The sequence below is a fragment of the Asparagus officinalis genome, chromosome 1 (genome assembly GCF_001876935.1).
Source record: "Asparagus officinalis chromosome 1, Aspof.V1, whole genome shotgun sequence".
In the NCBI taxonomy this organism is placed as follows: Eukaryota; Viridiplantae; Streptophyta; class Magnoliopsida; order Asparagales; family Asparagaceae; genus Asparagus; species Asparagus officinalis.
In genome coordinates this window covers 104513706-104539023 of record NC_033794.1, presented here as the reverse complement: position 1 = coordinate 104539023, position 25318 = coordinate 104513706, and the positions used below count along the sequence as shown (strand labels likewise).

Here is a 25318-nt window from a genome sequence, read left to right as displayed (position 1 = left end):
TGGGGGCACCTTGACCCAAGTATTCATGCTATCTCACCCCAAACCCAACAGTGTTTCTCTACTTTATAGTGTATTTTCCAGCATTACCCATTTTGCCCTTTCTACTCTCATTTTCGATTTGGGTAACAGCACTGAAAGCGGCTGTGATTTGAAGAACTTGGGTTTTGTCTTATTCGCCAGCCAAGCAACCCATCATGAAGTAGTGGTAGTCAAATCAGTGAGCTGGGGGGTTTTATGCAGGGAAGAGGTAGAATTGGAGGGGAAAATGTACACGGTTCCCTCCAAAATATTGCATTCCTCATATATACTCTTCTCTCTTTTGATCTACTGCTAAAATCTTCAACAACCTTCAACAATCATTTATATTCTGAACTTTTTCCTCTTAACTTCTTCAACAACCAAAATGGAAGATTCTTTAATGTGTGTGATTTCATTTAACAGTAACGCAACCCTTATTAAAGTCAATTCAGCAACAAGTTTAGCCGAATTGAAGATGAAAGCCGCAGAGAATTTTAGAGTACGGTTTTAAGTTTGTTGATAAGTTACTCTATCGAGAAGTTTCCCAATGTCTCGTTTGAGCTTTCAAAAGATGAAGATATTCTCAACATGATAGGTTATCATCGTTCAATGGGGTTAAATACGTTGACCATTACTGTTACTGAAAGAGATGAAGGACACACTCATGCCATAGGGACAGAAACAGAGCTTAAGTAAGTATTCAAAAGTATATTTTCATGTTCTGGATACACGTGACATATTCTATTTTCCCTTCTATTATATATGTGACCTGAAGACATACCACGTGACATTTGGACCTTATTTGTGATATATTGTCTTTATTTGTGACATTTGAGTCTTATATGTGACTTTACTGGTAAGTATCACATGTGACTTATATGTGACCTTTACATTAAACCTGCAGTGTTCCTAATGTAAGCTCACAGTCATCAGAGCATATTGAGCAACCTTATGAGAGTATCACAATCGAGGAATCAGAGAGGATCCCAAATGACAACCCTCAAGGAGAGCATGTGTATAGTATGAACGACGTAGTAAGTGACTCGTCACGGATCCCAGCATGGTGGAACGAGGCAATTACTGGAAAAGGGCAGCAATTTGAAAGTGCAAAAGAAGTTAGAATGGCTCTTATATACTACTCTATAGCTAAGAAGTTCGCTTTCAAATATGTTAACAATGAGCCAAAACGTATTCGTGCTAGTTGCATGTTTAGAGAAGAAACAAACTGCCCGTGGTTGTTTTTCGCTTCACCATTGAGCCATGTGTCGACATTTGCTATAAAGAAATTTGTTCCTCAACATACATGTGGACAACATAACAGCACAGCTGGTCACTTCAGAGCATCAAGAAGGTGGATTGCGAGTATGCTACAATCAATTATGAAGAGGCGTCCATATATAACCCCAACTGACATTAGAAAGGAATTGCACTCTCAATATGGATTAAGAGTTAATTATTCTAAAGCTTGGCGTGCTAAAGAGACAGCAAAAGATGAAATATTTGGTTGCGCAAGGCATTCATATGATTTACTATCCTGGTTAGTCCTCGTTATTTATTGATGCGTGAACGTTATATTTCAAAGTTATTTGTGACAACTTGTTCCTACATCTGCATGTGAGATTTAAACGTTATATGTGATATTTTGACTTTATATGTGACGTTTGAGCATTACATGTGATAGTTAGATCTTGTATGTGATATTTGGACTTTCTATGTGACTTTTGAGTATTACATGTGATATTTAAACCTTATATGTGATATTTTGACTTTATATGTGACGTTTGAGTATTTAACAAGTTATTTGTGATTTAACCATCTTTTTAGGTACCAGATGAAGGTGACGGAAACAAATCCAGACAGTGTCTTCAGCATTGAACAAGAAGAAAGGAGATTCAAACGTTTATTTGTGTCGTATGGTGCATGCATACAGGGGTTTCTCAAGGGATGTAGGCCGTTGCTCTTTCTAGATGGGACTTTTCTGAAGGATCGTTACAAAGGGATCTTATTAGGTGCGACCGCTTATGATGGTAATCAAGGCATATTTCCACTCGCATTTTCCGTTTGTGACCAAGAAAATGAAGCGAATTGGAGTTGGTTTATTCAAGGATTGCGGTATATATTGTACAATCGAACAGAACCATACAATCCACCCCATCCCCTTGTAATTCTGTCAGACGCCGACAAAGGAATAAAGCAATCTTTGAAAAATATATTTCCAGATGCGTACCACTCTAGGTGTGTACTTCATCTTGTTGAGAATTATAAATTGAAGCTTAGAGAGATGGGTTTTGCCTCAAGTGCTGCTCAACGTATTTCAAAATTATTGGAGTTTGCTGCATACAAGTACACAGAAGGAGAATTTAATGCTGTTTTGCGTCAGATTCGAATGACAGATCAAAGAGCTTACCAAGTAGCTCTAAGTTATGGTCCTAGTAATTGGGCCAATTCTGTATTTCCTGGTATAAGGTACGTCAATTATCATTACCTTTACTGGTTATATTATGCTGTTATATGAAATTGAGCCTTTAAATGTCACATTTCGCTTTTATGTGTGGCGCGAACACTTCCTATTTGCGATATGATGGATCACATTCGTGTGCAAATTATGGAAAGGATGAATACTCGTCGCGAGATGGCAACAAAATGGAATAGCCTATCTTTGTCCTGAAGCGGAAAAAATCCTCCAAGAAAATGTCACCAAGGGAAGCACTCTTGAAGTATCGCATTCTACAGCTGAAATCTTTAAGGTATCATCACAAAAATCAGTACAAGTTGATTTGGGACACAAAACATGCACATGTCGTGCATGGGATATATTGCGAATACCATGTAAACATGCGTGTGCCGCTATTAACTTCATGCATAGAGATGTGTACCAGTTCTGCGATTGGTTCATGACGACTGAAGCTTTCAGGAGAAGTTACGAACCAATCCTCTTTCCTGTTCCAAATTACGATAAGCCAGATGTCACAGATGAAACAATTAGCATTCTTCCCCCAAAGACGACAAAGAGACGTGGAAGGAACAAGAATAGGCGTATCAACAACAGATCTGAGAGTAGACGTGCAATTAGATGCTCAAGATGTCACGCTGAAGGACATAACCGAGCCACGTGCACTGAACCTATCGAAGATTAACGTTTCCAGGCAGAATGCAAACGCTTTTGTGACTATTGTCTGTTACATGTGACTTTTGCCATTTTGTTGTGACATTTGTGTTTTGTATGTGACAAATTACCTATTCGTGTTACTTTTGCCACAAAAAATGTGACGTATTACCTGTTTGCATATCACATGTGACCATTGTAACATACCACAACATACCAAAAGTCATTCGTACCTACCAAAATGTTACATACAAGTCTAATAAGTCACAAAGCATACTAAAACATCACAACCGCCTCAAATGTCACACAAAATAAAAAAGTGTCACCTACAAGAAGTAAAAGTCACACACTACACTAAAACGTCACACACAAGACTCAAGAGTCACAGAGCATACTAAAACGTCACACACAAGATTCAAGAGTCACAGAACATACTAAAAAGTCACATGATGGCCCCAAATGTCACACAAAATAACAAAGTGTCACATACAAGACTCAAATGTCACACAGAACACTAAAACGTCATATGTGACTATTGTCTGTTACATGTCCATTTCAGCCATATGTGGCGTATCACCTGTTCGCGTGACATATTACCAGTCCGGATTTAATATCTTCCAGAACAGATCACAAAGAATTTACAAACAGCTAGTAACTGATAAGGAGAATATTTACAGACCTGTACAAATGTAACATACCACAACGTACCAAAAGTCAATCATACCTACCAAAAACGTCACATACAAGACTCAAATCTCACACGGCATACTAAAACATCGCGTAACAGCCCCAAAAGTCGTCAACAGCAATCCAACAAATGTCACACACAGCTAGTAAACTGGTTAGCCTGTACATCACCACGTTTAAACAAATGACACAGTTAATGTAGAGTCTAATACTTCCACTCAATCTTAGGCACATCACTACCCCCAAAGTACAAAAAATATTCTGGATCATCACTGTCTAATTTCAACCGTCGTTTTTTCCCTTCACGCCCTTCACATATGAGTTGAGCAGCAAGTCCTGCTCGTAGCATATGTGACTCCCTGTGCAAGGCTTCAACTTGCATTATCTCCCTTTCCTCGAGAATCGTCTTGATGAAAAATACGCATGTATGCCACAATCATACCTGTAGAAATATAACATAACACTTAATACCAGAAATATAATATAACATAACAAGAATATAACACAGAGAATGTAAAACTATCACATAACAGCCCCAAAAGTCACACAGAATACTGAAATGTCACATATGGGCCCCAAAAGTCACACAGAATAACCAAAAGTCACATAATAGCCCCCAAAATGTCACATAACAGCCCCAAAAGTCACACAGAATACTGAAATGTCACATATGGGCCCCAAAAGTCACACAGAATAACCAAGAGTCACATAATAGCCCCAAAATGTCACATAACAGCCCCAAAAGTCACACAGAACACTGAAATGTCACATATGGGCCCCAAAAGTCACACAGAATACTGAAATATCACATATAGCCCCAAAATGTCACATATGAATGTGAAAATATCACCCATTCAAGTATGTTTGTTGGAAATTTGCAGTAAAAAGACAATGAAAGAAAAATTGACTTGTATTTCTCTCAAAATCAATTACAATTTGGATTCTGATTACAAAAGAGAGGAGAATGAATTTGATTCTCCCCTTTGTTTAAGACTGGGTTCTTCAAGGTAGCGATGGAGTGCCTCCTTCGATTGCTTGCGTCGAACTTGCTCTCCGTTGACGATCCGACCGTACTATCTCACTGGAACGATTAACTTGTGTGATGAATTCGGTTTAGAACTCAGAACGAGTTGAAAAACTCTGAAGAGAGTTGTTGAGAACCAAAAAACTGGTTTGATGTAATTAATTTAGGTTGCAAACTTAATCACGAACTCTTAAATGAGTTTCAAAACTCAGAGTGAGTTGAAACTCTGTAAAAGAGTTGTTCACGAACTCTTAAATGAGTTTCAAAACTCAGAGTGAGTTGAAACTCTGTAAAAGAGTTGTTGGAACCGAAGATTCGGTTAATTGCCAAGTGTGTAAAAGAGTTGTTGGAACCGAAGATTCGGTTAATTGCCAAGTGGATTATGACGTTGATGAAAGGATCCTCTAGGATTTGATTAACTGATCGTTGATCAGTTCCTTGATCTTCAAAAGATCTCCTTCTTCGTGTTGTTGAACTACTGAAATTTGTTAACCTTGGGCGGTTTTGATGCCAGCTCACCTCAACCCTATGCGGTTTTACTGCCAGAAACCGATCAACCCCTTACTCAGTTGAGTAAGTCGGTTATTTATAGGGGGATTAGGGATGTAACCAACCCCTAAATCCTAAAACATCGCGTAACAGCCCCAAAAGTCGTCAACAGCAATCCAACAAATGTCACACACAGCTAGTAAACTGGTTAGCCTGTACATCACCACGTTTAAACAAATGACACAGTTAATGTAGAGTCTAATACTTCCACTCAATCTTAGGTACATCACTACCCCCAAAGTACAAAAAATATTCTGGATCATCACTGTCTAATTTCAACCGCAGTTTTTTCCCTTCACGCCCTTCACATATGAGTTGAGCAGCAAGTCCTGCTCGTAGCATATGTGACTCCCTGTGCAAGGCTTCAACTTGCATTATCTCCCTTTCCTCGAGAATCGTCTTAATGAAAAAATACGCATGTATGCCACAATCATACCTGTAGAAATATCACATAACACTTAATACCAGAAATATAATATAACATAATAAGCATATAACACAGAGAATGTAAAACTATCACATAACAGCCCCAAAAGTCACACAATACTGAAATGTCACATATAGGCCCCAAAAGTCACACAGAATAACCAAAAGTCACATAACAGCCCCAAAATGTCACATAACAGCCCCAAAAGTCACATAGAATACTAAAATGTCACATATGGGCCCCAAAAGTCACACAGAATACTGAAATGTCACATATAGCCCCAAATTGTCACATATGAATGTGAAAATATCACCCATTCAAGTATCATATGCATTAATAAACTGTTTAAGTGTAAGAAACTTACGATCCTTTTTGCATACGACAGGGAACCGCTTCATAATCAAATGCTCTAAATGTCGAACTCTGGTCAAATCCGCTCACCATCCTATCTAAAAATAGTTGGATGGCCAACACGTCCCTAGCCCATGCCTCGTGGCCAGCGGAGCTGTAATGCCTGCATTTTTTTTACCCCAGATTGACCTCGACGACATGCCAATGATCATCATGACATATCGGGATTATCAACGCATCCTTCCCTTCGTCGATATGCTTCTTTATATAGTTTTTATAGATCTTTCGCTCATCCAACTTTGAAGCAGTTAGCAACCAAATCTACCGGAAAAAGAAAAGAGATAAAGCGGGAGAAAGTCAAATAACATATAACTGCAAAAAATGATCCACATTACTCACACTAAAATAGGATGTGACAATAGCAAATTTGCGATCCCGAGCGGCATTTTCGGGGAGCTTGAGCCAGTTCCGAAGTCTTGCAACAAGGGCTTCAACCGTCTAATAATTGCAAACATAATAAATCATGTAAATATCAAAAACTTGACTAACAACGAAACTTAAACAAAAACTAACCTCATCCTTCAATCTTCCACCGCGTAGAAGATGAAGAATATCGTATCTGTTCATAGTTTGGTCCTCAACCTCCAAAACAATCCTCCTACAAAAATGTATCACATACAAGAATGTATAAGCGACATATCCAACCGATTAATAAATTGTCACAGGAGAACACTAAATGTCACATAAAAACTGTAATGATCACAATGTACGTGCTTATGTCACAAACGTCATGTAACTATCACAGACCACTTATATATATCACAGAATAATACTTAATACTTACTTGTCAACTTGTAACGTTAGAAAATGTTGAAGCCACTTGTTTTCATCTTCCGACACATCAGGTACATCACGAACAGTGAAGTTATGATAAAATCCTTCGTTAACTGTTCCCGGTAGCCTGATGTCAAAGTCTTGGGCAGAAGGAATGCCCATATTCAACATTGACAATAATTTTTTTTCATCTTCAGTTTTTTCCCTTCTCCATAGCTGAGGCACGGATGTTCTCATAGGTGGGTGTGCCATTTCACGTGGCTTCTTCTCCTCTATTGTCTCCCCCTTGTCCTCATCATCTTTCACCAAAACGACACTTTTTTTCCCTTTCATCTTTTTCTTAGGCATTTCTATACAATATGGAGATTCTAGGGACTTGGGCTTCTTCGTTGTTCTTCGGCTCCTTGCACGGAGCCCCTGAACAAATTCTCCCAAAGTAGACTCACCTTCCTCCCTCCTCTTCTTTCCCCTCTTCTTCTTAGGAACTTCCTCAACAGCTTTCCGCGCTTCAGACTATATAAAGATCACAGTTAATGAATATATATAATAGTAACATGACATTCTCAAATATCACATGAGGAAATCATGCATCACAAATAATAAGCAAAAGTCACAGATAAACTGTTTACGTCACAAATAACAGGGAGCTATCACAAACAGTGTGTACATGTCACAGACAACCAAATCTACCGTAGGAGAGTTACCTGCTCAAGTTCAATGCCCACTTCTTGGCCTTGATCACCTTCTCCCTCTGCTTTCTCTTCCTTCCCTTCTTCTTTCTCCGCCTCATCTTGTCTCTCTATTTGAGGCTGCATACATGTTAAGAATGTAACCAATTTTGTTCAGCAAACTTTTATATGTGATATTTTTTCCTCGTTTGAAATAGGAAATAAATTATAACCTCTTCTTTTTTGGGCATGATTTGTTTCTCTTCCTCAAATCTTTTCTCAATTTCGGCCTTAATGGCCATCGTATCAACGCCACGAGCAACAAGTTCTTGATCATAGGCTTCATTCAGCATCACCAACTTTTTATAAACGTCATCCTACGTTAACAATAAACTGATAGTGAGTAAATGTCACAAATACAAAGATCGCACATAAAGTCATCAACTTTACCCCTTTTTCCACTCTTTTCTTCCTCGAAGCTTTTTCACCCGTAGCTTCCTCCTCCATTTCAGCCCTCCTCTTTGTAGACTTATGCTTGATCTCCTCATGTACATACCGCGGCAGGTCATGCTCCGGTAAGATGTGGATTGCGGCCTCGGATTTCTTCGTTATTGTTGTTGTCCGCAGTGAACCCACCTTCTTACCCTCCAATGTCCAATTGGTCATTGGTGGCTTCGATTCATCCACTTTCGCCGGCTCCTTAATGTTTGATATCTCATAATACCATAGCTACAAAAAAGCCACATTCAAACAATGAAGTATCACATATTAGATATAAATGTCACATGTAAATGGCAATAATCACATACCAGCAGATAATATCACACATTAACTACAAACATCACATATCAGGGCAAATATCACACATGGGTCACAAACGTCACATATAACTAGAAAATATCACATGTAGAAGACACTTATCACATAAACACATATTAACTATAAATATCACATGTCATATATTAGTGTTATATATCACATGTAAATGGAAATAATCACGTGTAACAAGATAATATCAGATACAAACTACAAATAAATAGCGGACTTAAACAATACCAATTAGATACAAATGTCACATATAAATCTCAAATATCACATATAAAGGGTAATGATCACAGATAAGGTGCAAATGTAACATATAAATCTCAAATATGGTCATGATCACAGATAAGGTGCAAATGTAACATATAAATCTCAAATATCACAGTTAACTCACCGATAACAAGGGAGCGCAGCCGCTAAGATATGTCAGCCCCTTCGTCGCTTTCTTCACAGCCTTGAAGGAGTCCCACAATTCCTTATAGATGATTGTCGCCCATGGGAAATGATCAACCGCATCTACTCGAGCCACATATTTGAACATATGTCGCGGTGCATTCATTCTCGCGGTCGGGGTCCATATCATTGTCAATTGATAGAGGATTTGAAGCATAACAAAATCCGAAACATCGGATTTCTTTTTGGACCGAACCAATTTCTCCAATAGGGCCTCAAGGTAGCCTCGGCCACTCTTGTATTGTGATTGTTGCTTGTTGCTGAAGTATGTGGTCCATATCCTATTATCCATGTCGCGATTGCCTTCGGGTTTCTCCCCTTCATCATTAAACCGAGTATGTTTGCGCACCCAATTTAGATCAAACGTGTACGCTTGTTTAGTCCCGGTTTGGCTATCATTGAAGAAAAACTTCCCCGTGGCTAAATCCACATTATCCAGCAGCAGCATGATGGTGGCCTTGTCGGATGGAATCATACCAAAACTAACATAGTTCTTGAAATTGGAGGATCCATAAGCCCTCCAATGTTCAGACCTCATTTGTGGGACAATGCCATCCATAAATTGACAATATCCACGGATATTGCAACAAATTCTTATATCATGTTTACTGTAAAAGACAACACAACAGATACTAAATCAACTGTCTGAGATGATGAATTGACAATGCCAAAACTAACTTAGGGTTCTAATGCGTATAAATTCACAATGCCAAACAAATTAAATGAACAGATGTGAACAATTGGGTAGATACTTACATCTCAGGCTTTATTGTAGCTGATTCAGATGATGAATTCGACATCTGTATTTTTAGCAGCGTCACTGTGGGGTTCGGTGAGGATGAGAGATTCTGGCGGTCGACGAGCTTGCGGTCGTCGGTGGGGGGGTCCTTGTCGGCGGACGAGAGTCGACGAAGTAAAGGAGAGTCGCCGAAGAGGAATACGACGAGCGGCGGCGGATTTCAGAAGAATAGGGTTTCGAAGTTGGCGACGAGCGGGTTTCGAAGAAGACGAGTCCTGGTGGCGGTCTTCGACGAAGACGACGAAGTCGAAGAGTCGAGGATGACGATCTAAAGGGTTCGCCAAAGAAGAAGGCGACGAGCACGAAGTCGAAGAAGTCGAGGATGCAGCGGTCTTCGATTGTGACGACGAAGACGAACACGAAGTCGACGAACGAGACGGCTGAAGCGTTGTCGTCGGCGGCGGAGGAAGAGGGTTCCGGAAGGGGGAGAGTTTCAAACTCTTTGACGGAGGTTTGGGGGTTTCGGTAACAGCGCTGCTCAAAAAATGACGGTGGGGATGTGACTTTTTCAGTTTTAAATTGCCAAGGGTAATTTGGGGATTTTTTTTTGGGTTATGGGTCTGTATACTATTTGGGGGCTTTGTTGCATTTTTTTCTGTATAAGGGTTTTCCAGTAATGATTCTTGGGCTGGGGGTGGGGATGCATAGCCGAATTTTATTTGGTTCCCCCAAGCAATTTTCCCTAATAATAATAACAATACACAATGGACCACGTCTACTCTACTGGATAACAAATAATCAAAGAGAGAATTGCCCCCTCGAACAATTTACTAATCATAAAACCCCATTTATTTTATCATATATCCTTGGAGTTCATTGGAATAAGTGGAACTCCGAGTTTGACACCTTGCTAGCATATAGGATAAATTACAACGGTCTCTGCCTACAAACCATCAACTAATTATGTGGAAACTACCGTAAGAAAAAAAGTTAACAATAAAAGAAAATAAAACTCTCACTCCGTCCCTCCTAGAATCAGAGGGTCGCTCTCTTTCTCAGCGAATGCTGTGCTTTTGTGCTCTTGCGCTTTTGCCCTTTTATTGATGATGATGATGCCTGATGAATACAAATACATCAGATTCCAAAACCTTTTATCATTGTTTTGAAAGTGCGACGCTTGTTTGTTGCCCTTCCATAGGTTCTTGCATTTATTAGTATACAAATATCTATGCAGCTACTGAGACACGTGTCTTTCATAGGAGGAGGGAGGACCTGTAATCTCACTACACGGTGTTCAGCCAATTGACCTCATATGGCACGATATCATAGCTTCAACTATTTACACAACGAATAAGTAAATATCAAGGTATTGTGCAAGACTAATTTTCTGTATATAGAGGGCAATTATATAATACCACAGGGCTATAGATAATCATGCAATGCCTAAGAGTAAACAGATAAATAACACACAATTGCCCCTCAATAGAGGTATCATGTATTTGGGCAGGCTAGCTGCCTTGCTCAGATTCATCAGAGTAACCGAAAAATATATCAAAATTTTTAAATGTAAGCCAGGAACATCTTCAGCAGACGTGCCAGAATGAACTAGCAGTAATACACACTCATTCCCCGACAACATGGCTTGCCCCGAGAAAGTGAACAAACTCCAGATTGTTGAAAGGCCAAACTGTTTCAAGAACAAGAACCAGAAAGATATAAGCTGAAATAGACCAGCAGCATAAAGCTTTGATTCAGTAAATAATTTCCAAGCATCAAAGGTTGGATAGCCAAACTAACTACTGTCATAGCTATTCAGGATCACAGCAGTCATTGCAAAAATGAGAAATGCAATATCCAAGCTCCTGACTTTGAGATCATACTATTCAGTTACCGTACTATAAAAAGAATTAGTGACACACTTTAACTGTATTTATCAAATAGTACCAGATAGGACAGACCTCACACCTTACAACTCAAGAAGCAACCTTATTTCACATATGAACAAAAGTGTTTCAATTGCTGCCAATATAACTTATTAATTGTAGCCTGATACTATTTGAGTTGTTACATGCAAAAGAGTAGGGGGAACAATAGACATCATATTGGCCTGGTAAAGTAGGTCGATGCCGTCCGGACAAGTGATAATACCAAATGTGACCAAACTGCAACGTACTCGAATCTTGAAGGTATTGTATTGTAATTAAATCTCAAAACTATAAGATCTTCTGAGAGAACATAGGGTGGATAATCAGCAGGCTCATCACTTATGACATCAGTTAGATGACACTATAGCTCATTGAAATCATCAGATAGATATAAATCCAACTTTTGGAATCACAAAGCATAGCAAGAAAGAAAGCAGGAAAAAGTTAGTATTAGCTCAAAAATAAAAAGAAAGTTCTTTTACAGGGAACCACCCCTAAATTAGGCCCCATTTGATGTTAGTATCGAAATACCACCGTTATGTCTCATCCCATCAATGTATAACCACCTATGACCACTTTCATCCAACTATCCATTCAAAAAAGTGTTGTTTGACATATTTACCCAGACACGTGTTATACATGTGCCTCATTCGCTCTACATACTCCCAGATAACACGTGCATTGGTAAATCTGTCAAACAACATTTATTTGATGGAAAATTGGATGGAAATGGGCACAAACAGCTATATGAAAGGGTAGCATTTTGGAACTCGGATAATTAAGGGTGGCAACATGCAATTCAGTTTAATTTAGGGAAGGTTCCCCGTAAAAGAACCCAAAAAAAAGCAAGGTTTAAGGACAAGGTTGGAACAAAAAACATAGAGTGAGCAAGACTATCTGAGATGGTCTATCTGTAACACAAACATGAAGGTACTTAACATAGTACATAGAGGGCACCAAAGAGCAAGTCCTAATTTATATTGGAACATAGATGTTGGGAACGTAGAACACTATAGCGTAGAACACTATAGCGAACCACGACCCAGGTTCAATTGTCACGGAACATGGTACACTAGCGAATTAGGTCACATACTCAGCGACCTGATTTACAATTAAAATTAATTAATATTTTTAAGGGGAAAAACAACCATTTTCAGAAAAATAAACAACAAAAAACGTACCTCAATTACAATTTGAGAATTCTTTTACCATTATTGACCCTTGAATTTGACTCTTGAAGAAATTATTTATACATTAAGCACTCAAATTCCTACATTTAAAAACTGAACATAAAACATATCACGTTCCCGAGGGTATCCTATAAGCATACCCCCTCGTACCCGATTCACAGTAAGTGGCATACCACAGTCTCGTTCCCGTTCCGTGAATCGGAACAAACCAGGATCCATGTAACTATGTATTGGAGCATATGGGGCAAAGAAACCAGAGGCAAGTTGAAGATGAATATGTAAGTAGTAAGTACTGCAAATGGTGGAAACAAGATGTTCTAATATACCCCCTTAGATTAAAAAACAGCCAATTGGATATAGCCATACTGACATGGATCTCTGAGGTTATGTCTTTGGTACACCCTTACCCATCAACAATAAAAATTTACAAGAATTTTTATCTTTAAAATCAGGTCATATAAAATTGTCAATTTGAACACCAGTCATAATGCCAACAATTCAATACATATCTACATAGTGATTACCATGGCAACCCAGTAGCTGGAAGCGTATTGAAGTTATCCAGTAGGTCTAAGATTTGATTTTTTTTTTTCTCCACTACACGTGCACATGGAAGCATACACAACATGAACCTTCTTCTCATGTATCTACTTGATTTTGCATTAGTAGCAGTTACACATACCTCAGAAAGGGAGAAAACATATCACCACATACAACATAAAATGTTGGTGTAGACATGTAGGTTGTGTTCGGATGTAGAGATGAACTTAACAAGCAGTAACAGGTAGAAAAGTCAATTTCCATGTACATGTTCAAAGGATCGTGTAATAACTCAGTTAAGCCAGGCTATTTAATAATCCTTCACGATGTTGGACAATTTCACAACCGTTCTCTGTATCAGAGCACATGTCCACCATCCAAACCAATCCCCAGGGGAAGGGGAACTAGGAATCCTAGTGGAACTAGGGTTTTTGCCTCCTCTTCCCTTGTATAAACATGTAGAGGGTTTCACAAAGAAGTGTAGACAGAAAATTTCAAAGATTCGCTCTATAAGCTGTCATCTCCTTTCCTCCTAAATTCACTGTTATGGGTTAGTGGCAAGTTGATAAAGAGGGATTCTCTAACTATTAATTAGTGTGGCTATACTGACTGTTGGGCAAGACGGTAGTGACAAATCCACATGGAACGATCCTTATAAACTACAAACCTATTTATTGTTTATCAGTTAGCATGCTAGGATGGTTTTTCTATTTCGTGGGCATGCTCAATTTATATGTTCCTCCTAGATGCCAAGTACATTGGAATCAGAGGTCCAAAGATAACCGCACTGATGATCAGCAAGAGATCCCTGCTTATCATCCTGTTACTAACTCCTAACAATGAATTTGGGAGGAAAGGAAATGATGGCGTGTAAACAGACTGTATTTTTCTCTTACTACCTCTTCACAAAACCCCTCAATATGCATATATCGGAGAAGCAGGGGAAAAAAGCCTCATCCACTAGGACTCCTAGGAGCATTAGATAGCCCCCAGGCAAAAGAGTTTCTCACATCATTTACATTTGTGTCTATTCAATCAGCAATCTGAAGAGTCAAAACAAATCCCAGTTCCAACTACGTAATAAGCTGATAAACATTACCAAATATGAAGTGTACTTGTTATGATTTATGCATGCATCCTTTAGGTGATTGGAAGATTATGATACATTGGTCTAGGATGGCATCGATAATTCAGAGTAAACAACTTTTATATACATTAAATAGGCATGTCTAATGCATAAAACGAAATTAATAAGCAAACACAAGATGATGAACTAACACTCATGGTTACCACTTACCAGTTTGTGATGGTTGAGAATGGTGTTAGCTTCACTATGTATTATCTGTACCAAGTCTCAGCTTCAAGGTTATCAAGAAGGGCAGACCAAATACCCAACAACCCCCCCCTAATTAATAATCAATCAAAAGGGCCAAGATAGTAAACATAGAGCTTGTTTGGATCGAAAGGAATAGGGAAGAAGGGAAGTTAGGGGAATCATTCACCATGTTCGCGAACATTTAGGAGGTGAAATTATTTACCCTAGCTCCCCTTAGTTCACCACCAAATAACATAAAATTTGTTACCCCCCAAATTGGGGTGTAACAAAGGAGAAAGGAACTTCATTTCCTTTTTCTCTTCGCTCTCGTAGTTTCCCTTAACTTCACTTAGCCCCATTAGAATCCAAACACACCCACAGTACTATGAGTAAGCCACTTCTGAACAATCTGAAATCAGAGATGCAAACATTTGTACATCATTCCATATTATTGCATAAATCCACATTCAAAAAATATGGAGTAATCTAGCCATTTCTGAAACCTCCAACTCTGAGTACCTTAAAAATCTTTGAAAAATATGGAGTAATCCAGAAAGTTTCTTATACATCCAACTCTCACCTTTAAGATCTGTGGGTAATTGTGGGTCATACCACTCACTGAGAGATCCACAAGGGCATTCTATTTCTAGTCTTGTTTCTTTATACTATTCTCAACCTACATTATAAAAGCTTTCCTTTTGAGTTTTGCACAGACTAAAGCATCCACTCTTGGACCTTTAAGAGGAAACATCCACTCTCCCATGTATCATCCATCACCAGCTGGTTTAAATCTTCAATAAAACCTGCCATTTGCCAACCACAATTATTGATTCACAAAAGCTTTTTCAGGATCACCAGCTGGTTGTCTGCCAAAGGCCTAAATGAATTCTATATTTCTCTTTCATCTTTTCCATCATAAGATCTCCGAATTTCAACTGACACAACTCTGTCAAGCTAACCCTATGCGCCAAGGCCATATGACAGCAATGTCGAAGTAACTATCTTGACATTAAGAACTTCAAGACAAGCAGAACACAGTCAATGAATTCTAAGACAAACTACATGAAGTAATATACTAGTTGATTACATCAAATTAGTGATATAGATCACAGGACACTTCTTACATAGAATGCTTTTTATAGACAAATTCTATTTGAATCCATGACTTTTTGGCTTCTCAAACCCATCTTTTTATTATAGAACTATTTCATGTAAACATTGAAGATGAAGGATTTGAAGAATAAGGTGAACTATTTCACGATCTGATAGTAACAGGTAAGATCAGAAAAACAAAGTAAAAAAGCCTACATGGGTAATAAAGTAATAATGGACAAATCTAGAGATGATACTTTTCTTCTCTTGATGTCTAAATTGCCCATGGACCCAAATATAGTCTAACCAGCGTTCAACCAATGGCAACAGATAAGCCTGCGGATAGATATTGGTCACCATCATGTGAATTTAACAGAGAAGTCATAAAGGCACAAATATTAGAAACGTTTTGTAGAATATATTGTGATCTTTCTCTAGTAATAAAGTGGTTATGGTTCATTGCTTTTTCTTTGTACAGCGCCTTCGAGTGTTTATCCTCTAAATTATGACAAAAGATCTTTTGGAGGCTGCATCTGTCAACAATCTAAAACTGAATTTCATCTTCAAGAATCAAGCCCAACTTTACGGCAAATATTACCTCAGAAGCTTCTTTACCAGCTCTAAGAAAGATGTGAATGTGTCGACTCCTCAGGATCTTCATCTAGCTACAAATACAATACTTCTACAGAGATGACACTATGAACCTTACTCATCAAGCTACTTAACCTACAATAATGCCTGAGATTAGCGTACCAAATCCTTGCATTCTCTTATCATCAAAGACATTTTCCTTTCTCATGAATAATCCCACAAATATGAGGATCGAGCACCTTAGTATACATACAAAATAATATCTAGTGTAGAAGATAAAAGTTTAGAAAAATGTAGTAGATTACAACACAAGAGTGATATATGTAGAGAATATAGTACTACAAGTTTTTATGCCTATAGGTTAGATACACCTTTCTATTTATAGAAGAAGGATTGCCCTTACGATCTAATAAGATTACTTTTGGTGGCTATGAACATCTTATCTTGTGGACTCCGTTAGGATAAGGTCGTTGTCACTTTATCTCATTTTCACCACTTCTTTTAATAGTTATTATCTTCTTTTTAAGAACAGAGTAAGAAATCTTTAATGATTGGAAGTCAGAAATCCTTTTACAAGAAGTTGTCTTGTATTATCTCAAAATTCTGGACAAAGGAGGCATAATCGATAATTGAGAAGATACGTATATTTCACTATAAGATCGTTCCTCTCCTATGGGCCATATTGTGATCTTCTAGATTTTCTAGAACCTCCTTTCTTTAGCCAATGTCCTTTGAATAATTTGAGGAAAGACATTCAATATCTTTTGTTTTGATTTTATCAAGAACTATTATATGCACCAACCCTTACTACATGTGCTTCTTATATTGTGGAATATTGGAGAAACAGCAATAAACAAAAAAATTTCTAATCATTGAGAATTAAATTACCTCCATTGTCGAGAATAATGAGATTATTCTCTCCTTCGAAGTCTTTAAAATTTTTAATAAATGTAGACTTGTCTATAAATTTCTTTGATAATCTTCAAAAATTGTTTCAAAGAAACACATGTACGAAACTTGTTTGTGTCTAGTCTAAAGTACCCAGCCAATGCTACAAAGGTTTCAGTTTTAACGAATATCATGTCCTTTATTTCATATTGTATTAGGCATTGCCTTAGGATTTGAGCTTGAACATCTTCATCAGGCATTGCTTGGTCTTTTTCTTTTTGCATTATAATATCAGACATGCTCATGTACAATTTTGAAACTTTTAGCTAACTAAAGCTTCGTATCAGTTGTCCTATTTCTATGCCCATGTTGTACTTTTTGGGTGGAACCGATGCATAGCCTGGGTTAGCGACATGTTCCAAAATCCTAAGTTTTAAAAATCTCCAATTTATGATCTGCTTCTCCAATATTCCAAAATATAAGGAGCATGTGCACAGTGGATTAGCACATGCAGAAAGGAGACGATATGCTGCAATTAATCTAGCACACGATGTCTAACTGTTAAAGATTCACTACTCCCCACATAGAAAGCAAATAATAACTTTTCAAAGAAGTGGCAACGGTGAAACGAAGTGACATTGACTTTATCTAAAGTGTCACAAATAAGATGTTTGAGGCTACCAAAAGGTATTTTATCAGATTATAAGCGTAATCATTCTTCTACAAATATGCAATGTGTTTTCTACCCAAAGGCATAAGAACTTATAATACTATATTCTATTTGTGTATCTCTCCTTTGTTATAATCATTCATCTTCTCTCTGCTTTGTAAGCTTTCATCTTCAATGCAAAATATTATCTAATATTCACGTGCTATAAAATATGGGATTAGGCAACCCAAAATCTACATAAATCATGAGTTTCTCGATACCAACCACAGACTTGGAACATCTAATGTCCTTTTACTTCTTTTTATTTCTTTTCTTTTCATTTTTTCCCCAAAACAAGAAGTTCATCATGTTGCAGTATGTAACTTCCCACAAAGTTCATCAAAGAAAAAAATACACCCTAAATGCAAAACTTTTATCCCCAACCTTAAACAACAACGACCAAGCTTTCATCCTAAATTTTTGGGGTCAGCTAAATAAACAATAAACAACTTTTAAGGGTCCAACCTCATTTTCCCAATAATACCTACCTTACTAGAAACTCTACTTAATTGAAAAGTAATCAATGTTGTAGACTATTTTTAATCCTTTTCATAAGGTTTTCCACAACCAATATCTATAAGTTTGCTTCCACAATCTACACACAGAGTTCAATTTTGAGTGAAATTACCTAGTTGAGCACACAACTAAAGCTCATGAATTAAGGATCAATCCTCTATATTCTTCTAGGTATAACAAGCAAAACAAAGAGAGAAGATGACAAAGATCTGTTACAAAAATTTGCAATAAAATCTGATGCATAACAAAAGCTGAACATTAAAAAAGTAATCATCTAGTTGTTTTACCGTAATTATCAATTATCATAGACATTAACGCCTCGTTTACTATGCGAGAACTGGATCAAGTGAGAATGGAATTATGTAAGGAATGGATTGAGTGTGGAAATGGAATGTTTATTTCCATTCTCATGTTTGGCTACAATTAGAGAATGACATGGGAATGAAAAATCTTTTTATTTTTAGTACGTGTAATTATTAAAAATCGTAACGTATTTGGTATTTAAGTTAATTTTTTCATTCCACTTAAGTGGGAATGCTCATTCCCTATCAACACATTGGGAATGCTCATTTCCACAAAAAGTGTGAAGGAGAAGTGGGAATGAGCATTCTAGCTTCCAAAATCGTGTCGCGTTTGGTACGCATGAATGACAAGTGGGAATGAGCATTCCATTCTCACCCATTCCCGCTTACCAAACGAGGCCTAAGATATCAAAAACATTTAAATGTTGTCCTGCACTAATGTCCAAACTAACAAACACGTGTAACAGCCAAAAGTTACTGCACAAGACATCCATACTGTAGGTCAAATAGTCTAAGGATTATTTTAATCACTGAGCCTATCATTGAGCAATCTATATGGAAACCATGTCCTTAAGAGCACAAGTTCACTGCTTTATATGCAACTGTTCCTTATGCATGCTACCAATGGGGCTATAGCCTATAGGATTGAATGGAGGTAAAGATCCCTCAAGAATGAAACGTCAGAAAAGACACCGACAATCAATATGGAGTAATAGAATATTGATCTATCTTAAATTAGTACACCAATGGTGAAGCAATTTCACTAGAGTAATAAGGTGAATGAATTTTGAAAATAAAAATTACCTACACATTTCCAATACCAGTATACATGAACTTTTTTTTTTTCGGGTGGAGGACTACATGATTGTGATTTTAAAAGTTGAACTATCATGTATTAAACAACATCACATTGCACACACAATATATCTAAATACTGAAGTCATCAATAACAAAGAAAATTAGAATGATCTCATGAGTGTACACTGTGAACTGACTTTGATGCCAGTACAATGGAAATCAGAGTACACTCTTCATACATTTGAATCTATAGATGACATTTTTATAATATATCAGCACCTTCGCTGCAGTATTTACATAATAATGCAAATTACTGATAAAGTAAAAGCTCAAACGCACCGATCTAAGCCTCAAAGGCAAAAGCAGAGGCATATTCTTACAGAAAAAAAAGAGAGGTTTGAAAAGAAAGCAAATTCATGAACCAATAATAATACTTAAAAGAAAAGAAAAAAGTTATTACCTGGGACCAATGTCAGATCTTGAGCATGAAACCCAGGTGTCTTGTTCTTATTACATCCATCGAGGACCGCAAAAAAAGCCGCTAACAAAACCTATACTTTTATCCCAAAGAAGTACTTTGTTATAATTGAAACATTCATTTCACCTACTGAATCAGTATCCTCTTTATCGTCATCATAAACTCTATAGTCAGCCATGTCAATCAAGATGGCTATCAGGAAAAAAAATAATGTCCTTTAATCAAGAGAAAGACTTTTTTTCATTGTTTCATAAATAAGATACGTAATACTTGCAGAAGGCACCACTTTGAGAAGATTTGGGAATATCCCTTTATAAAATCCGATAAAACCTTCATGCTGAAGTGTTCTCCAGAAAACATCAGACATTCCTTTATATGCAGTGGCTGAATTGGTGTTCTGGGCTTGCATTCTACAAGTTAACCATAAAATTTGTATTTATGCAAGGTTAGAAGTTGTGAAAGGGCATTAGCCATGTCGTAAAAGAAAGAAAGAATTACTGATCATTATTTACCTTGTTCTGATAACCTGCAAGGGATAAACACATGTAGCCCCTAGAGCCCCCGAAATTGTTCCACAACCTAGTTGGATAAGAGGACCAGGTTCTGCATAATATGCAAAAAGTTAGCGAGTGATGGGACACACATCATTTTGCAAAATCAATAAAGAAAATTGAGAAGTGGAAACTGAAATGAGAACAAAATGAAAATGTAGTGCTTACCGCTATCTTTAAGAATATACTTTCTTGACATATCTTTTAATGTTTCATATGCTGCCAGATCTATGCCTGCATATGGTATCATTCCAAGAAGAGAAGGGACAAGGCCTCTATAAAAGGCTCGAGGTCCTTCATGCACCCATATATCTTTTGAGAGTTTAGGAAGACTAGGGACTTTCCCACTAAAACAATTATATGTCTGCAGCCGAGTTTTAACAAGATCCATAGGATAAATAGCAGTTTGTGCAATGGCACCTGCGAATCCACCAGCAATAAGGCGCCCAGAAGCACCAATGTCATTCTTCTCTTCACCTCTGGCATTTACGATGGCAGTTTTTAGCATTTCATACATGTAAAATCTTATTGCACTTTCAGGGGCAACCTTCATCACATTTAACCCATTCCCTCTGAAAAATCCCAAAAACCGACCATCTTTCCATATGTCCTTTATTGCTGGTATAATTTTTGTTTTTTTTGTCTGCACTTGCATCACCACTTTAAGACGATCAAGAGGAGCTGTAGCTGTTCGAGAGGTTGCTCCAGCTACACCACCTGCAATCAAGTATTTGCTTGCATTTGAATGCGGTATAACAGCCTGTTCACCAATATCCACAAGGCACACTCTTTCCCAGTACGGATATATGTTCTCGATTGTTGCCTCATGAGGACATAACAGTAGAAAATCCCTCCATTCCTCGAAAGTTATAATTCCATTGTTATCCTTATCTACATGCTCTACAAAGCGAGCGAGTTCCTCATCATCGATTTCAATTCCTGAAAAAGGCAAACTGGCTTCACTTAATGAGATGAAAAATCCACAAATTAAACAAAAAATTGTTAATTTAAAAGAGACTTGTTGTAAAGGGCAATGATGCTTGTCATGAGTCTAGTCATTCGCTATGAAAGCTCTACCACTAAAAAAACATGGATTTGTACTGGTTTGCTCTGAAATATTGAAACTTGCACCCTGCAGTTGTGTTTCACTGACTTAGCTAGAAGCCTAGAGACTGATATATCCCAAATGGCAATCAATCTCAAGTTTTTAAAAAGAAAACAAAAAAGTTCACAGTGCACAATGACTTAAAAAGACCGTCATCCGTTAAGTCTATTTTTCCTTGTTCGGTTGAAAATCCTAGTTTGCACTCTAAAATTATCCAAGACAAGTACTTGTCAGACACACAAGATTTTGGTTTACCAAGTTTTTAAAATACCTATATTTCCTAGGTTAGTTTCTAGGTGTAGTTTGGCAACCCAATTCATCTAATCAAGGTATTCTGCTTGAAGCCTTTCAAAAATGGGGTTTGAATACATATAAAAATTGGTTTTGTTTGCTTTATTATGCTATCCCTATCTACATGACCTACAAAGCGAGCGAGTTCCTAATCATCAATTTCAATTCCAGGAAAAGGAAAACCAGCTTGACTTTTAAGATGAAAAATCCACAAATAAAACAAAAAGGTGCTAGCATGAAAGACACATGTTGTAAAGGTCCATGATGCTTATCATTAGTCTTGTGGCATTCTCTGTGAAAGTTCTACCACTTAAAAAAGAAGCCTTGGACTTGTTGTACTTATGCTCTGAAATCTTGAAACTTGCTGAGCTTCTGTTTCATTGACCCAACAAGAAACCAAGAGATTATTATCTGCCAAATGGCAATCAGGACAATTTGAAATCTTGGGGTTTTAGTAAAAGTTTAAAATTTTCAAGGTTACCTGTGGCTTACAGGTTTGAGTTTATTTTTCCCCTTTTTTCGTTTTAAACTTCTATCCCTACGTTTATCCAAGACAAGTACTTGTCAGGAGCTCACGATTTAAGTTTCTCAAGCTTCCAACGTACTTAAATTTCCTAAGCTAGTTAGTTTTCCAGGCTTAGTTTGGCAACTAATTTCTTCTAACCAAGGCATTTTGCTGGAAGCCTTTCAAAAATGGGGCTAGAACTAGAATGCATACAAACATTGGTTTAACTCACTTTACTGTGTTTGGTTGGGGATTAAAAAGGAAGATATCACTGTATTTTTGGGGTATCCACACAAACCTATATCCATCTTTTGAACTAAATTTTTTTACATGTTTCTTGCAGTCTTTTTAAATGTTTCTTTTCTTTCTTTTCCAAGATTCCTTACCAACCATGAGTATTTTCCTTCAGTAATATCCCCTATTGCTGACTATGCCTCCAAGGTGGCTTTTTAATCCCCTCAAATAATCCCCTTTACAACCTTCACTTAACGGTCAAAGGGCTTGTCCAGGGCATATCTGCAGTGGCATGTGGCCACCCCTAGGCAAACAAGGCTGCTAGCAGGAATTTCACAACCCTAAAATGGTTATCAACAAGGTACAGTAGAAGTTTAAAAAATTCATCAAGTGCAATAAACTATGATGTATTCTAACAGGATTTTCACAACTCCAAAATGGTTCTCCAACAAGGTACGGAAGAAATTAATAAATTTACCACTGCTAAGCCAAGTTCAAGATGGTTAATGCAGCTAAACTATGGTGTACTGTACAAGGATCTGCACAATATGGTACAAGGTAAAATAGGAATTTAAGAAATTCAAGACAGTTAGCGCAACTAAACTATGGTGCATTCCAGTCTCCTTGGCAAAAACAAATATGATACCTTTACACCTATGACATGGTGAAAACACATTATAGCTATCCAATTCTACAAATTTCTAAGGAGGGGCTAGCATTGCATTTCAAAAAACCATTCAAAAACCTGAATAATTTTACCGGCCCTGACGAGCGCATCCCAAAGCTCCTCTGGCAAGATACACCCATTATGCTCCACATCAATTGCCTGAAAAATCCGGTACAATTCCAGCTCCTTATCATCCATGTACCTCCTAAACTCGTGATATTCCACCCTCCCATCCCTATTTGAATCACAAACCTTCAGCAAATCCCTTGCATACTTATATTCCGCCGGAATCCTCAGCGCCGAGAGCCCCGCCTCGATCTGCGCGTAATCGAGGGACCCTTTCCCTTCGGAATCGAAGAAGCTGAACAAACTCCTGATTCGAACCTCGCGCTCTTCCTTCGTTTCTCTTAGGGCTAGAAGCACGTGATCCATGGAAACGGGCCCCGGTTTCTTCACGGGGTTGCATTCCGCCTCCTGCTCCGCCGCCATCGCTGTCGGATCCGGATCCGGATCCGAGGTCGAATTTGGGGGTGATGGAGCTCAGAACATTGAGATTTGCAAAGATTGGATGTTTTCTAGGGCTTTGGTTCGTTTTTTTTTTTGGGGGGAATGCCGGGATTAGGTCATTATGAGAAGAACAGGAACTGCATTTTTTCAGATAATTTTGGGACTTTTCTGCATCGGAGATGAGAAGATTGGAGACGATGTTGAGGGCGGGGGTGGGGGGTGTAATTTTTAGAGAAAAGTAGAGTTTTTCCCCACTTTATGATTTTTATTTGTGGAATGAGGGGATGGAATATTCGTTTGAGAGAGAAAGTTCATGTGGTTCTTGGACTAAATTAAAGGTGGTATTTTACGTCTAAAAGAATCGAGCGTTAATTTTGATTATTTGATCTCTTTTTTAATGATAAACGTGGTTTTGAGATTAATCAAGCGAAAGTAAATTTTAGCAAATATTAAAGCATTAGATGTTACAAGAATTTTTCAATTTTTTTTTTTTTTTTTTTTTTTTTTGCAAAATTTACTTTTTTATAAGGTTTTTTAGATATTATGTCTTACACCTCTAGGTAATTTGATTTTAGTCCCTCATATCTTCATATTTTTATATTAGTTCCCCAGATGACCTTATATTGGTCCTCCCCTCTGCGTTAGCTATTAAAAATGCTAAACAAAGGTTGAGTTTAAGCTAATCATGGATATGTAATTACCTTTGTTATCCATCACCCTCTCTTTCCCTCTCGCCGCCTCCTCCACCACCTCAATCTCTTCCACCACCATCATCCCTTCGTTGGTATTCTCATCTCCTTCATCACGCCGTCACCATCTCCGCCTCCGCATGTAACTCATCGTCTCCTCCATCCCACATCTTCCATATCCGACATGACCGCCGTCGCGATGTTATCGTATTCACGTCCATCTTCTTCGCCACCATCACCTCCTCTGCCGGTACTCTCACATCCTCCACCATCATCACCGCTACCATCATCATCTCCACCGGTAACGTCACCCCCATCATTCAAAGAGATGAGGGTATAAATGTTAATTCAAGAAAAGTTAAACAAAATAGATTTTTTTTTTATGGAAAAAGGGAACATTTCTCATCTATTTTAACCATAACTAATTAGAGAGACTAATATCAGCATATTGAGATAATTCAGGGGCTAATATTAAAATAAAAGGATTTGAGGGACTAATACATGATACATATGGTTTTTAAGGTACTAGTATCTTACCATCACCACCACCACCCCTAATTGTTGAAGGTGATTTATTTAGAAGATGCAATATTTGCTCTTTCTAATTGATTGCGATTTTTTTGTTGTTTATTCTTCAAATAAGAATCTATTGTCTACCTTCTAAACGTGGCAAATATTTTACTTTTGCAATTATATTTCCTTTCAAACAAGCAACTAATATTTCTATTAAGAGGGCATTAAGGTTAT

The 25318-nt window shown here is 37.7% G+C and overlaps 2 protein-coding genes and 1 long non-coding RNA gene across 3 annotated transcripts; 1 reads left to right on the top strand and 2 right to left on the bottom strand.

The window, feature by feature from the left end:
- LOC109838646 lies at window positions 628-2533 on the top strand. Its single transcript, XM_020407073.1, has 3 exons — window positions 628-710; window positions 923-1555; window positions 1843-2533. Exons 1-3 carry the CDS (start codon window positions 628-630, stop codon window positions 2531-2533), a joined length of 1407 nt encoding a protein of 468 aa, XP_020262662.1.
- LOC109843603 lies at window positions 5469-7071 on the bottom strand. The gene is made up of 5 exons (XR_002247732.1): window positions 7007-7071; window positions 6736-6820; window positions 6562-6660; window positions 6176-6483; window positions 5469-5820 (listed from the first exon to the last, which is right to left on the bottom strand). It is a non-coding gene; the product is annotated as an uncharacterized LOC109843603 (long non-coding RNA).
- LOC109828841 (calcium-binding mitochondrial carrier protein SCaMC-1-like) lies at window positions 11215-24173 on the bottom strand. Its single transcript, XM_020395807.1, has 5 exons — window positions 23468-24173; window positions 20742-21512; window positions 20535-20625; window positions 20005-20432; window positions 11215-11365 (listed from the first exon to the last, which is right to left on the bottom strand). Exons 1-4 carry the CDS (start codon window positions 23862-23864, stop codon window positions 20240-20242), a joined length of 1452 nt encoding a protein of 483 aa, XP_020251396.1. The 5' UTR covers window positions 23865-24173; the 3' UTR covers window positions 11215-11365; window positions 20005-20239.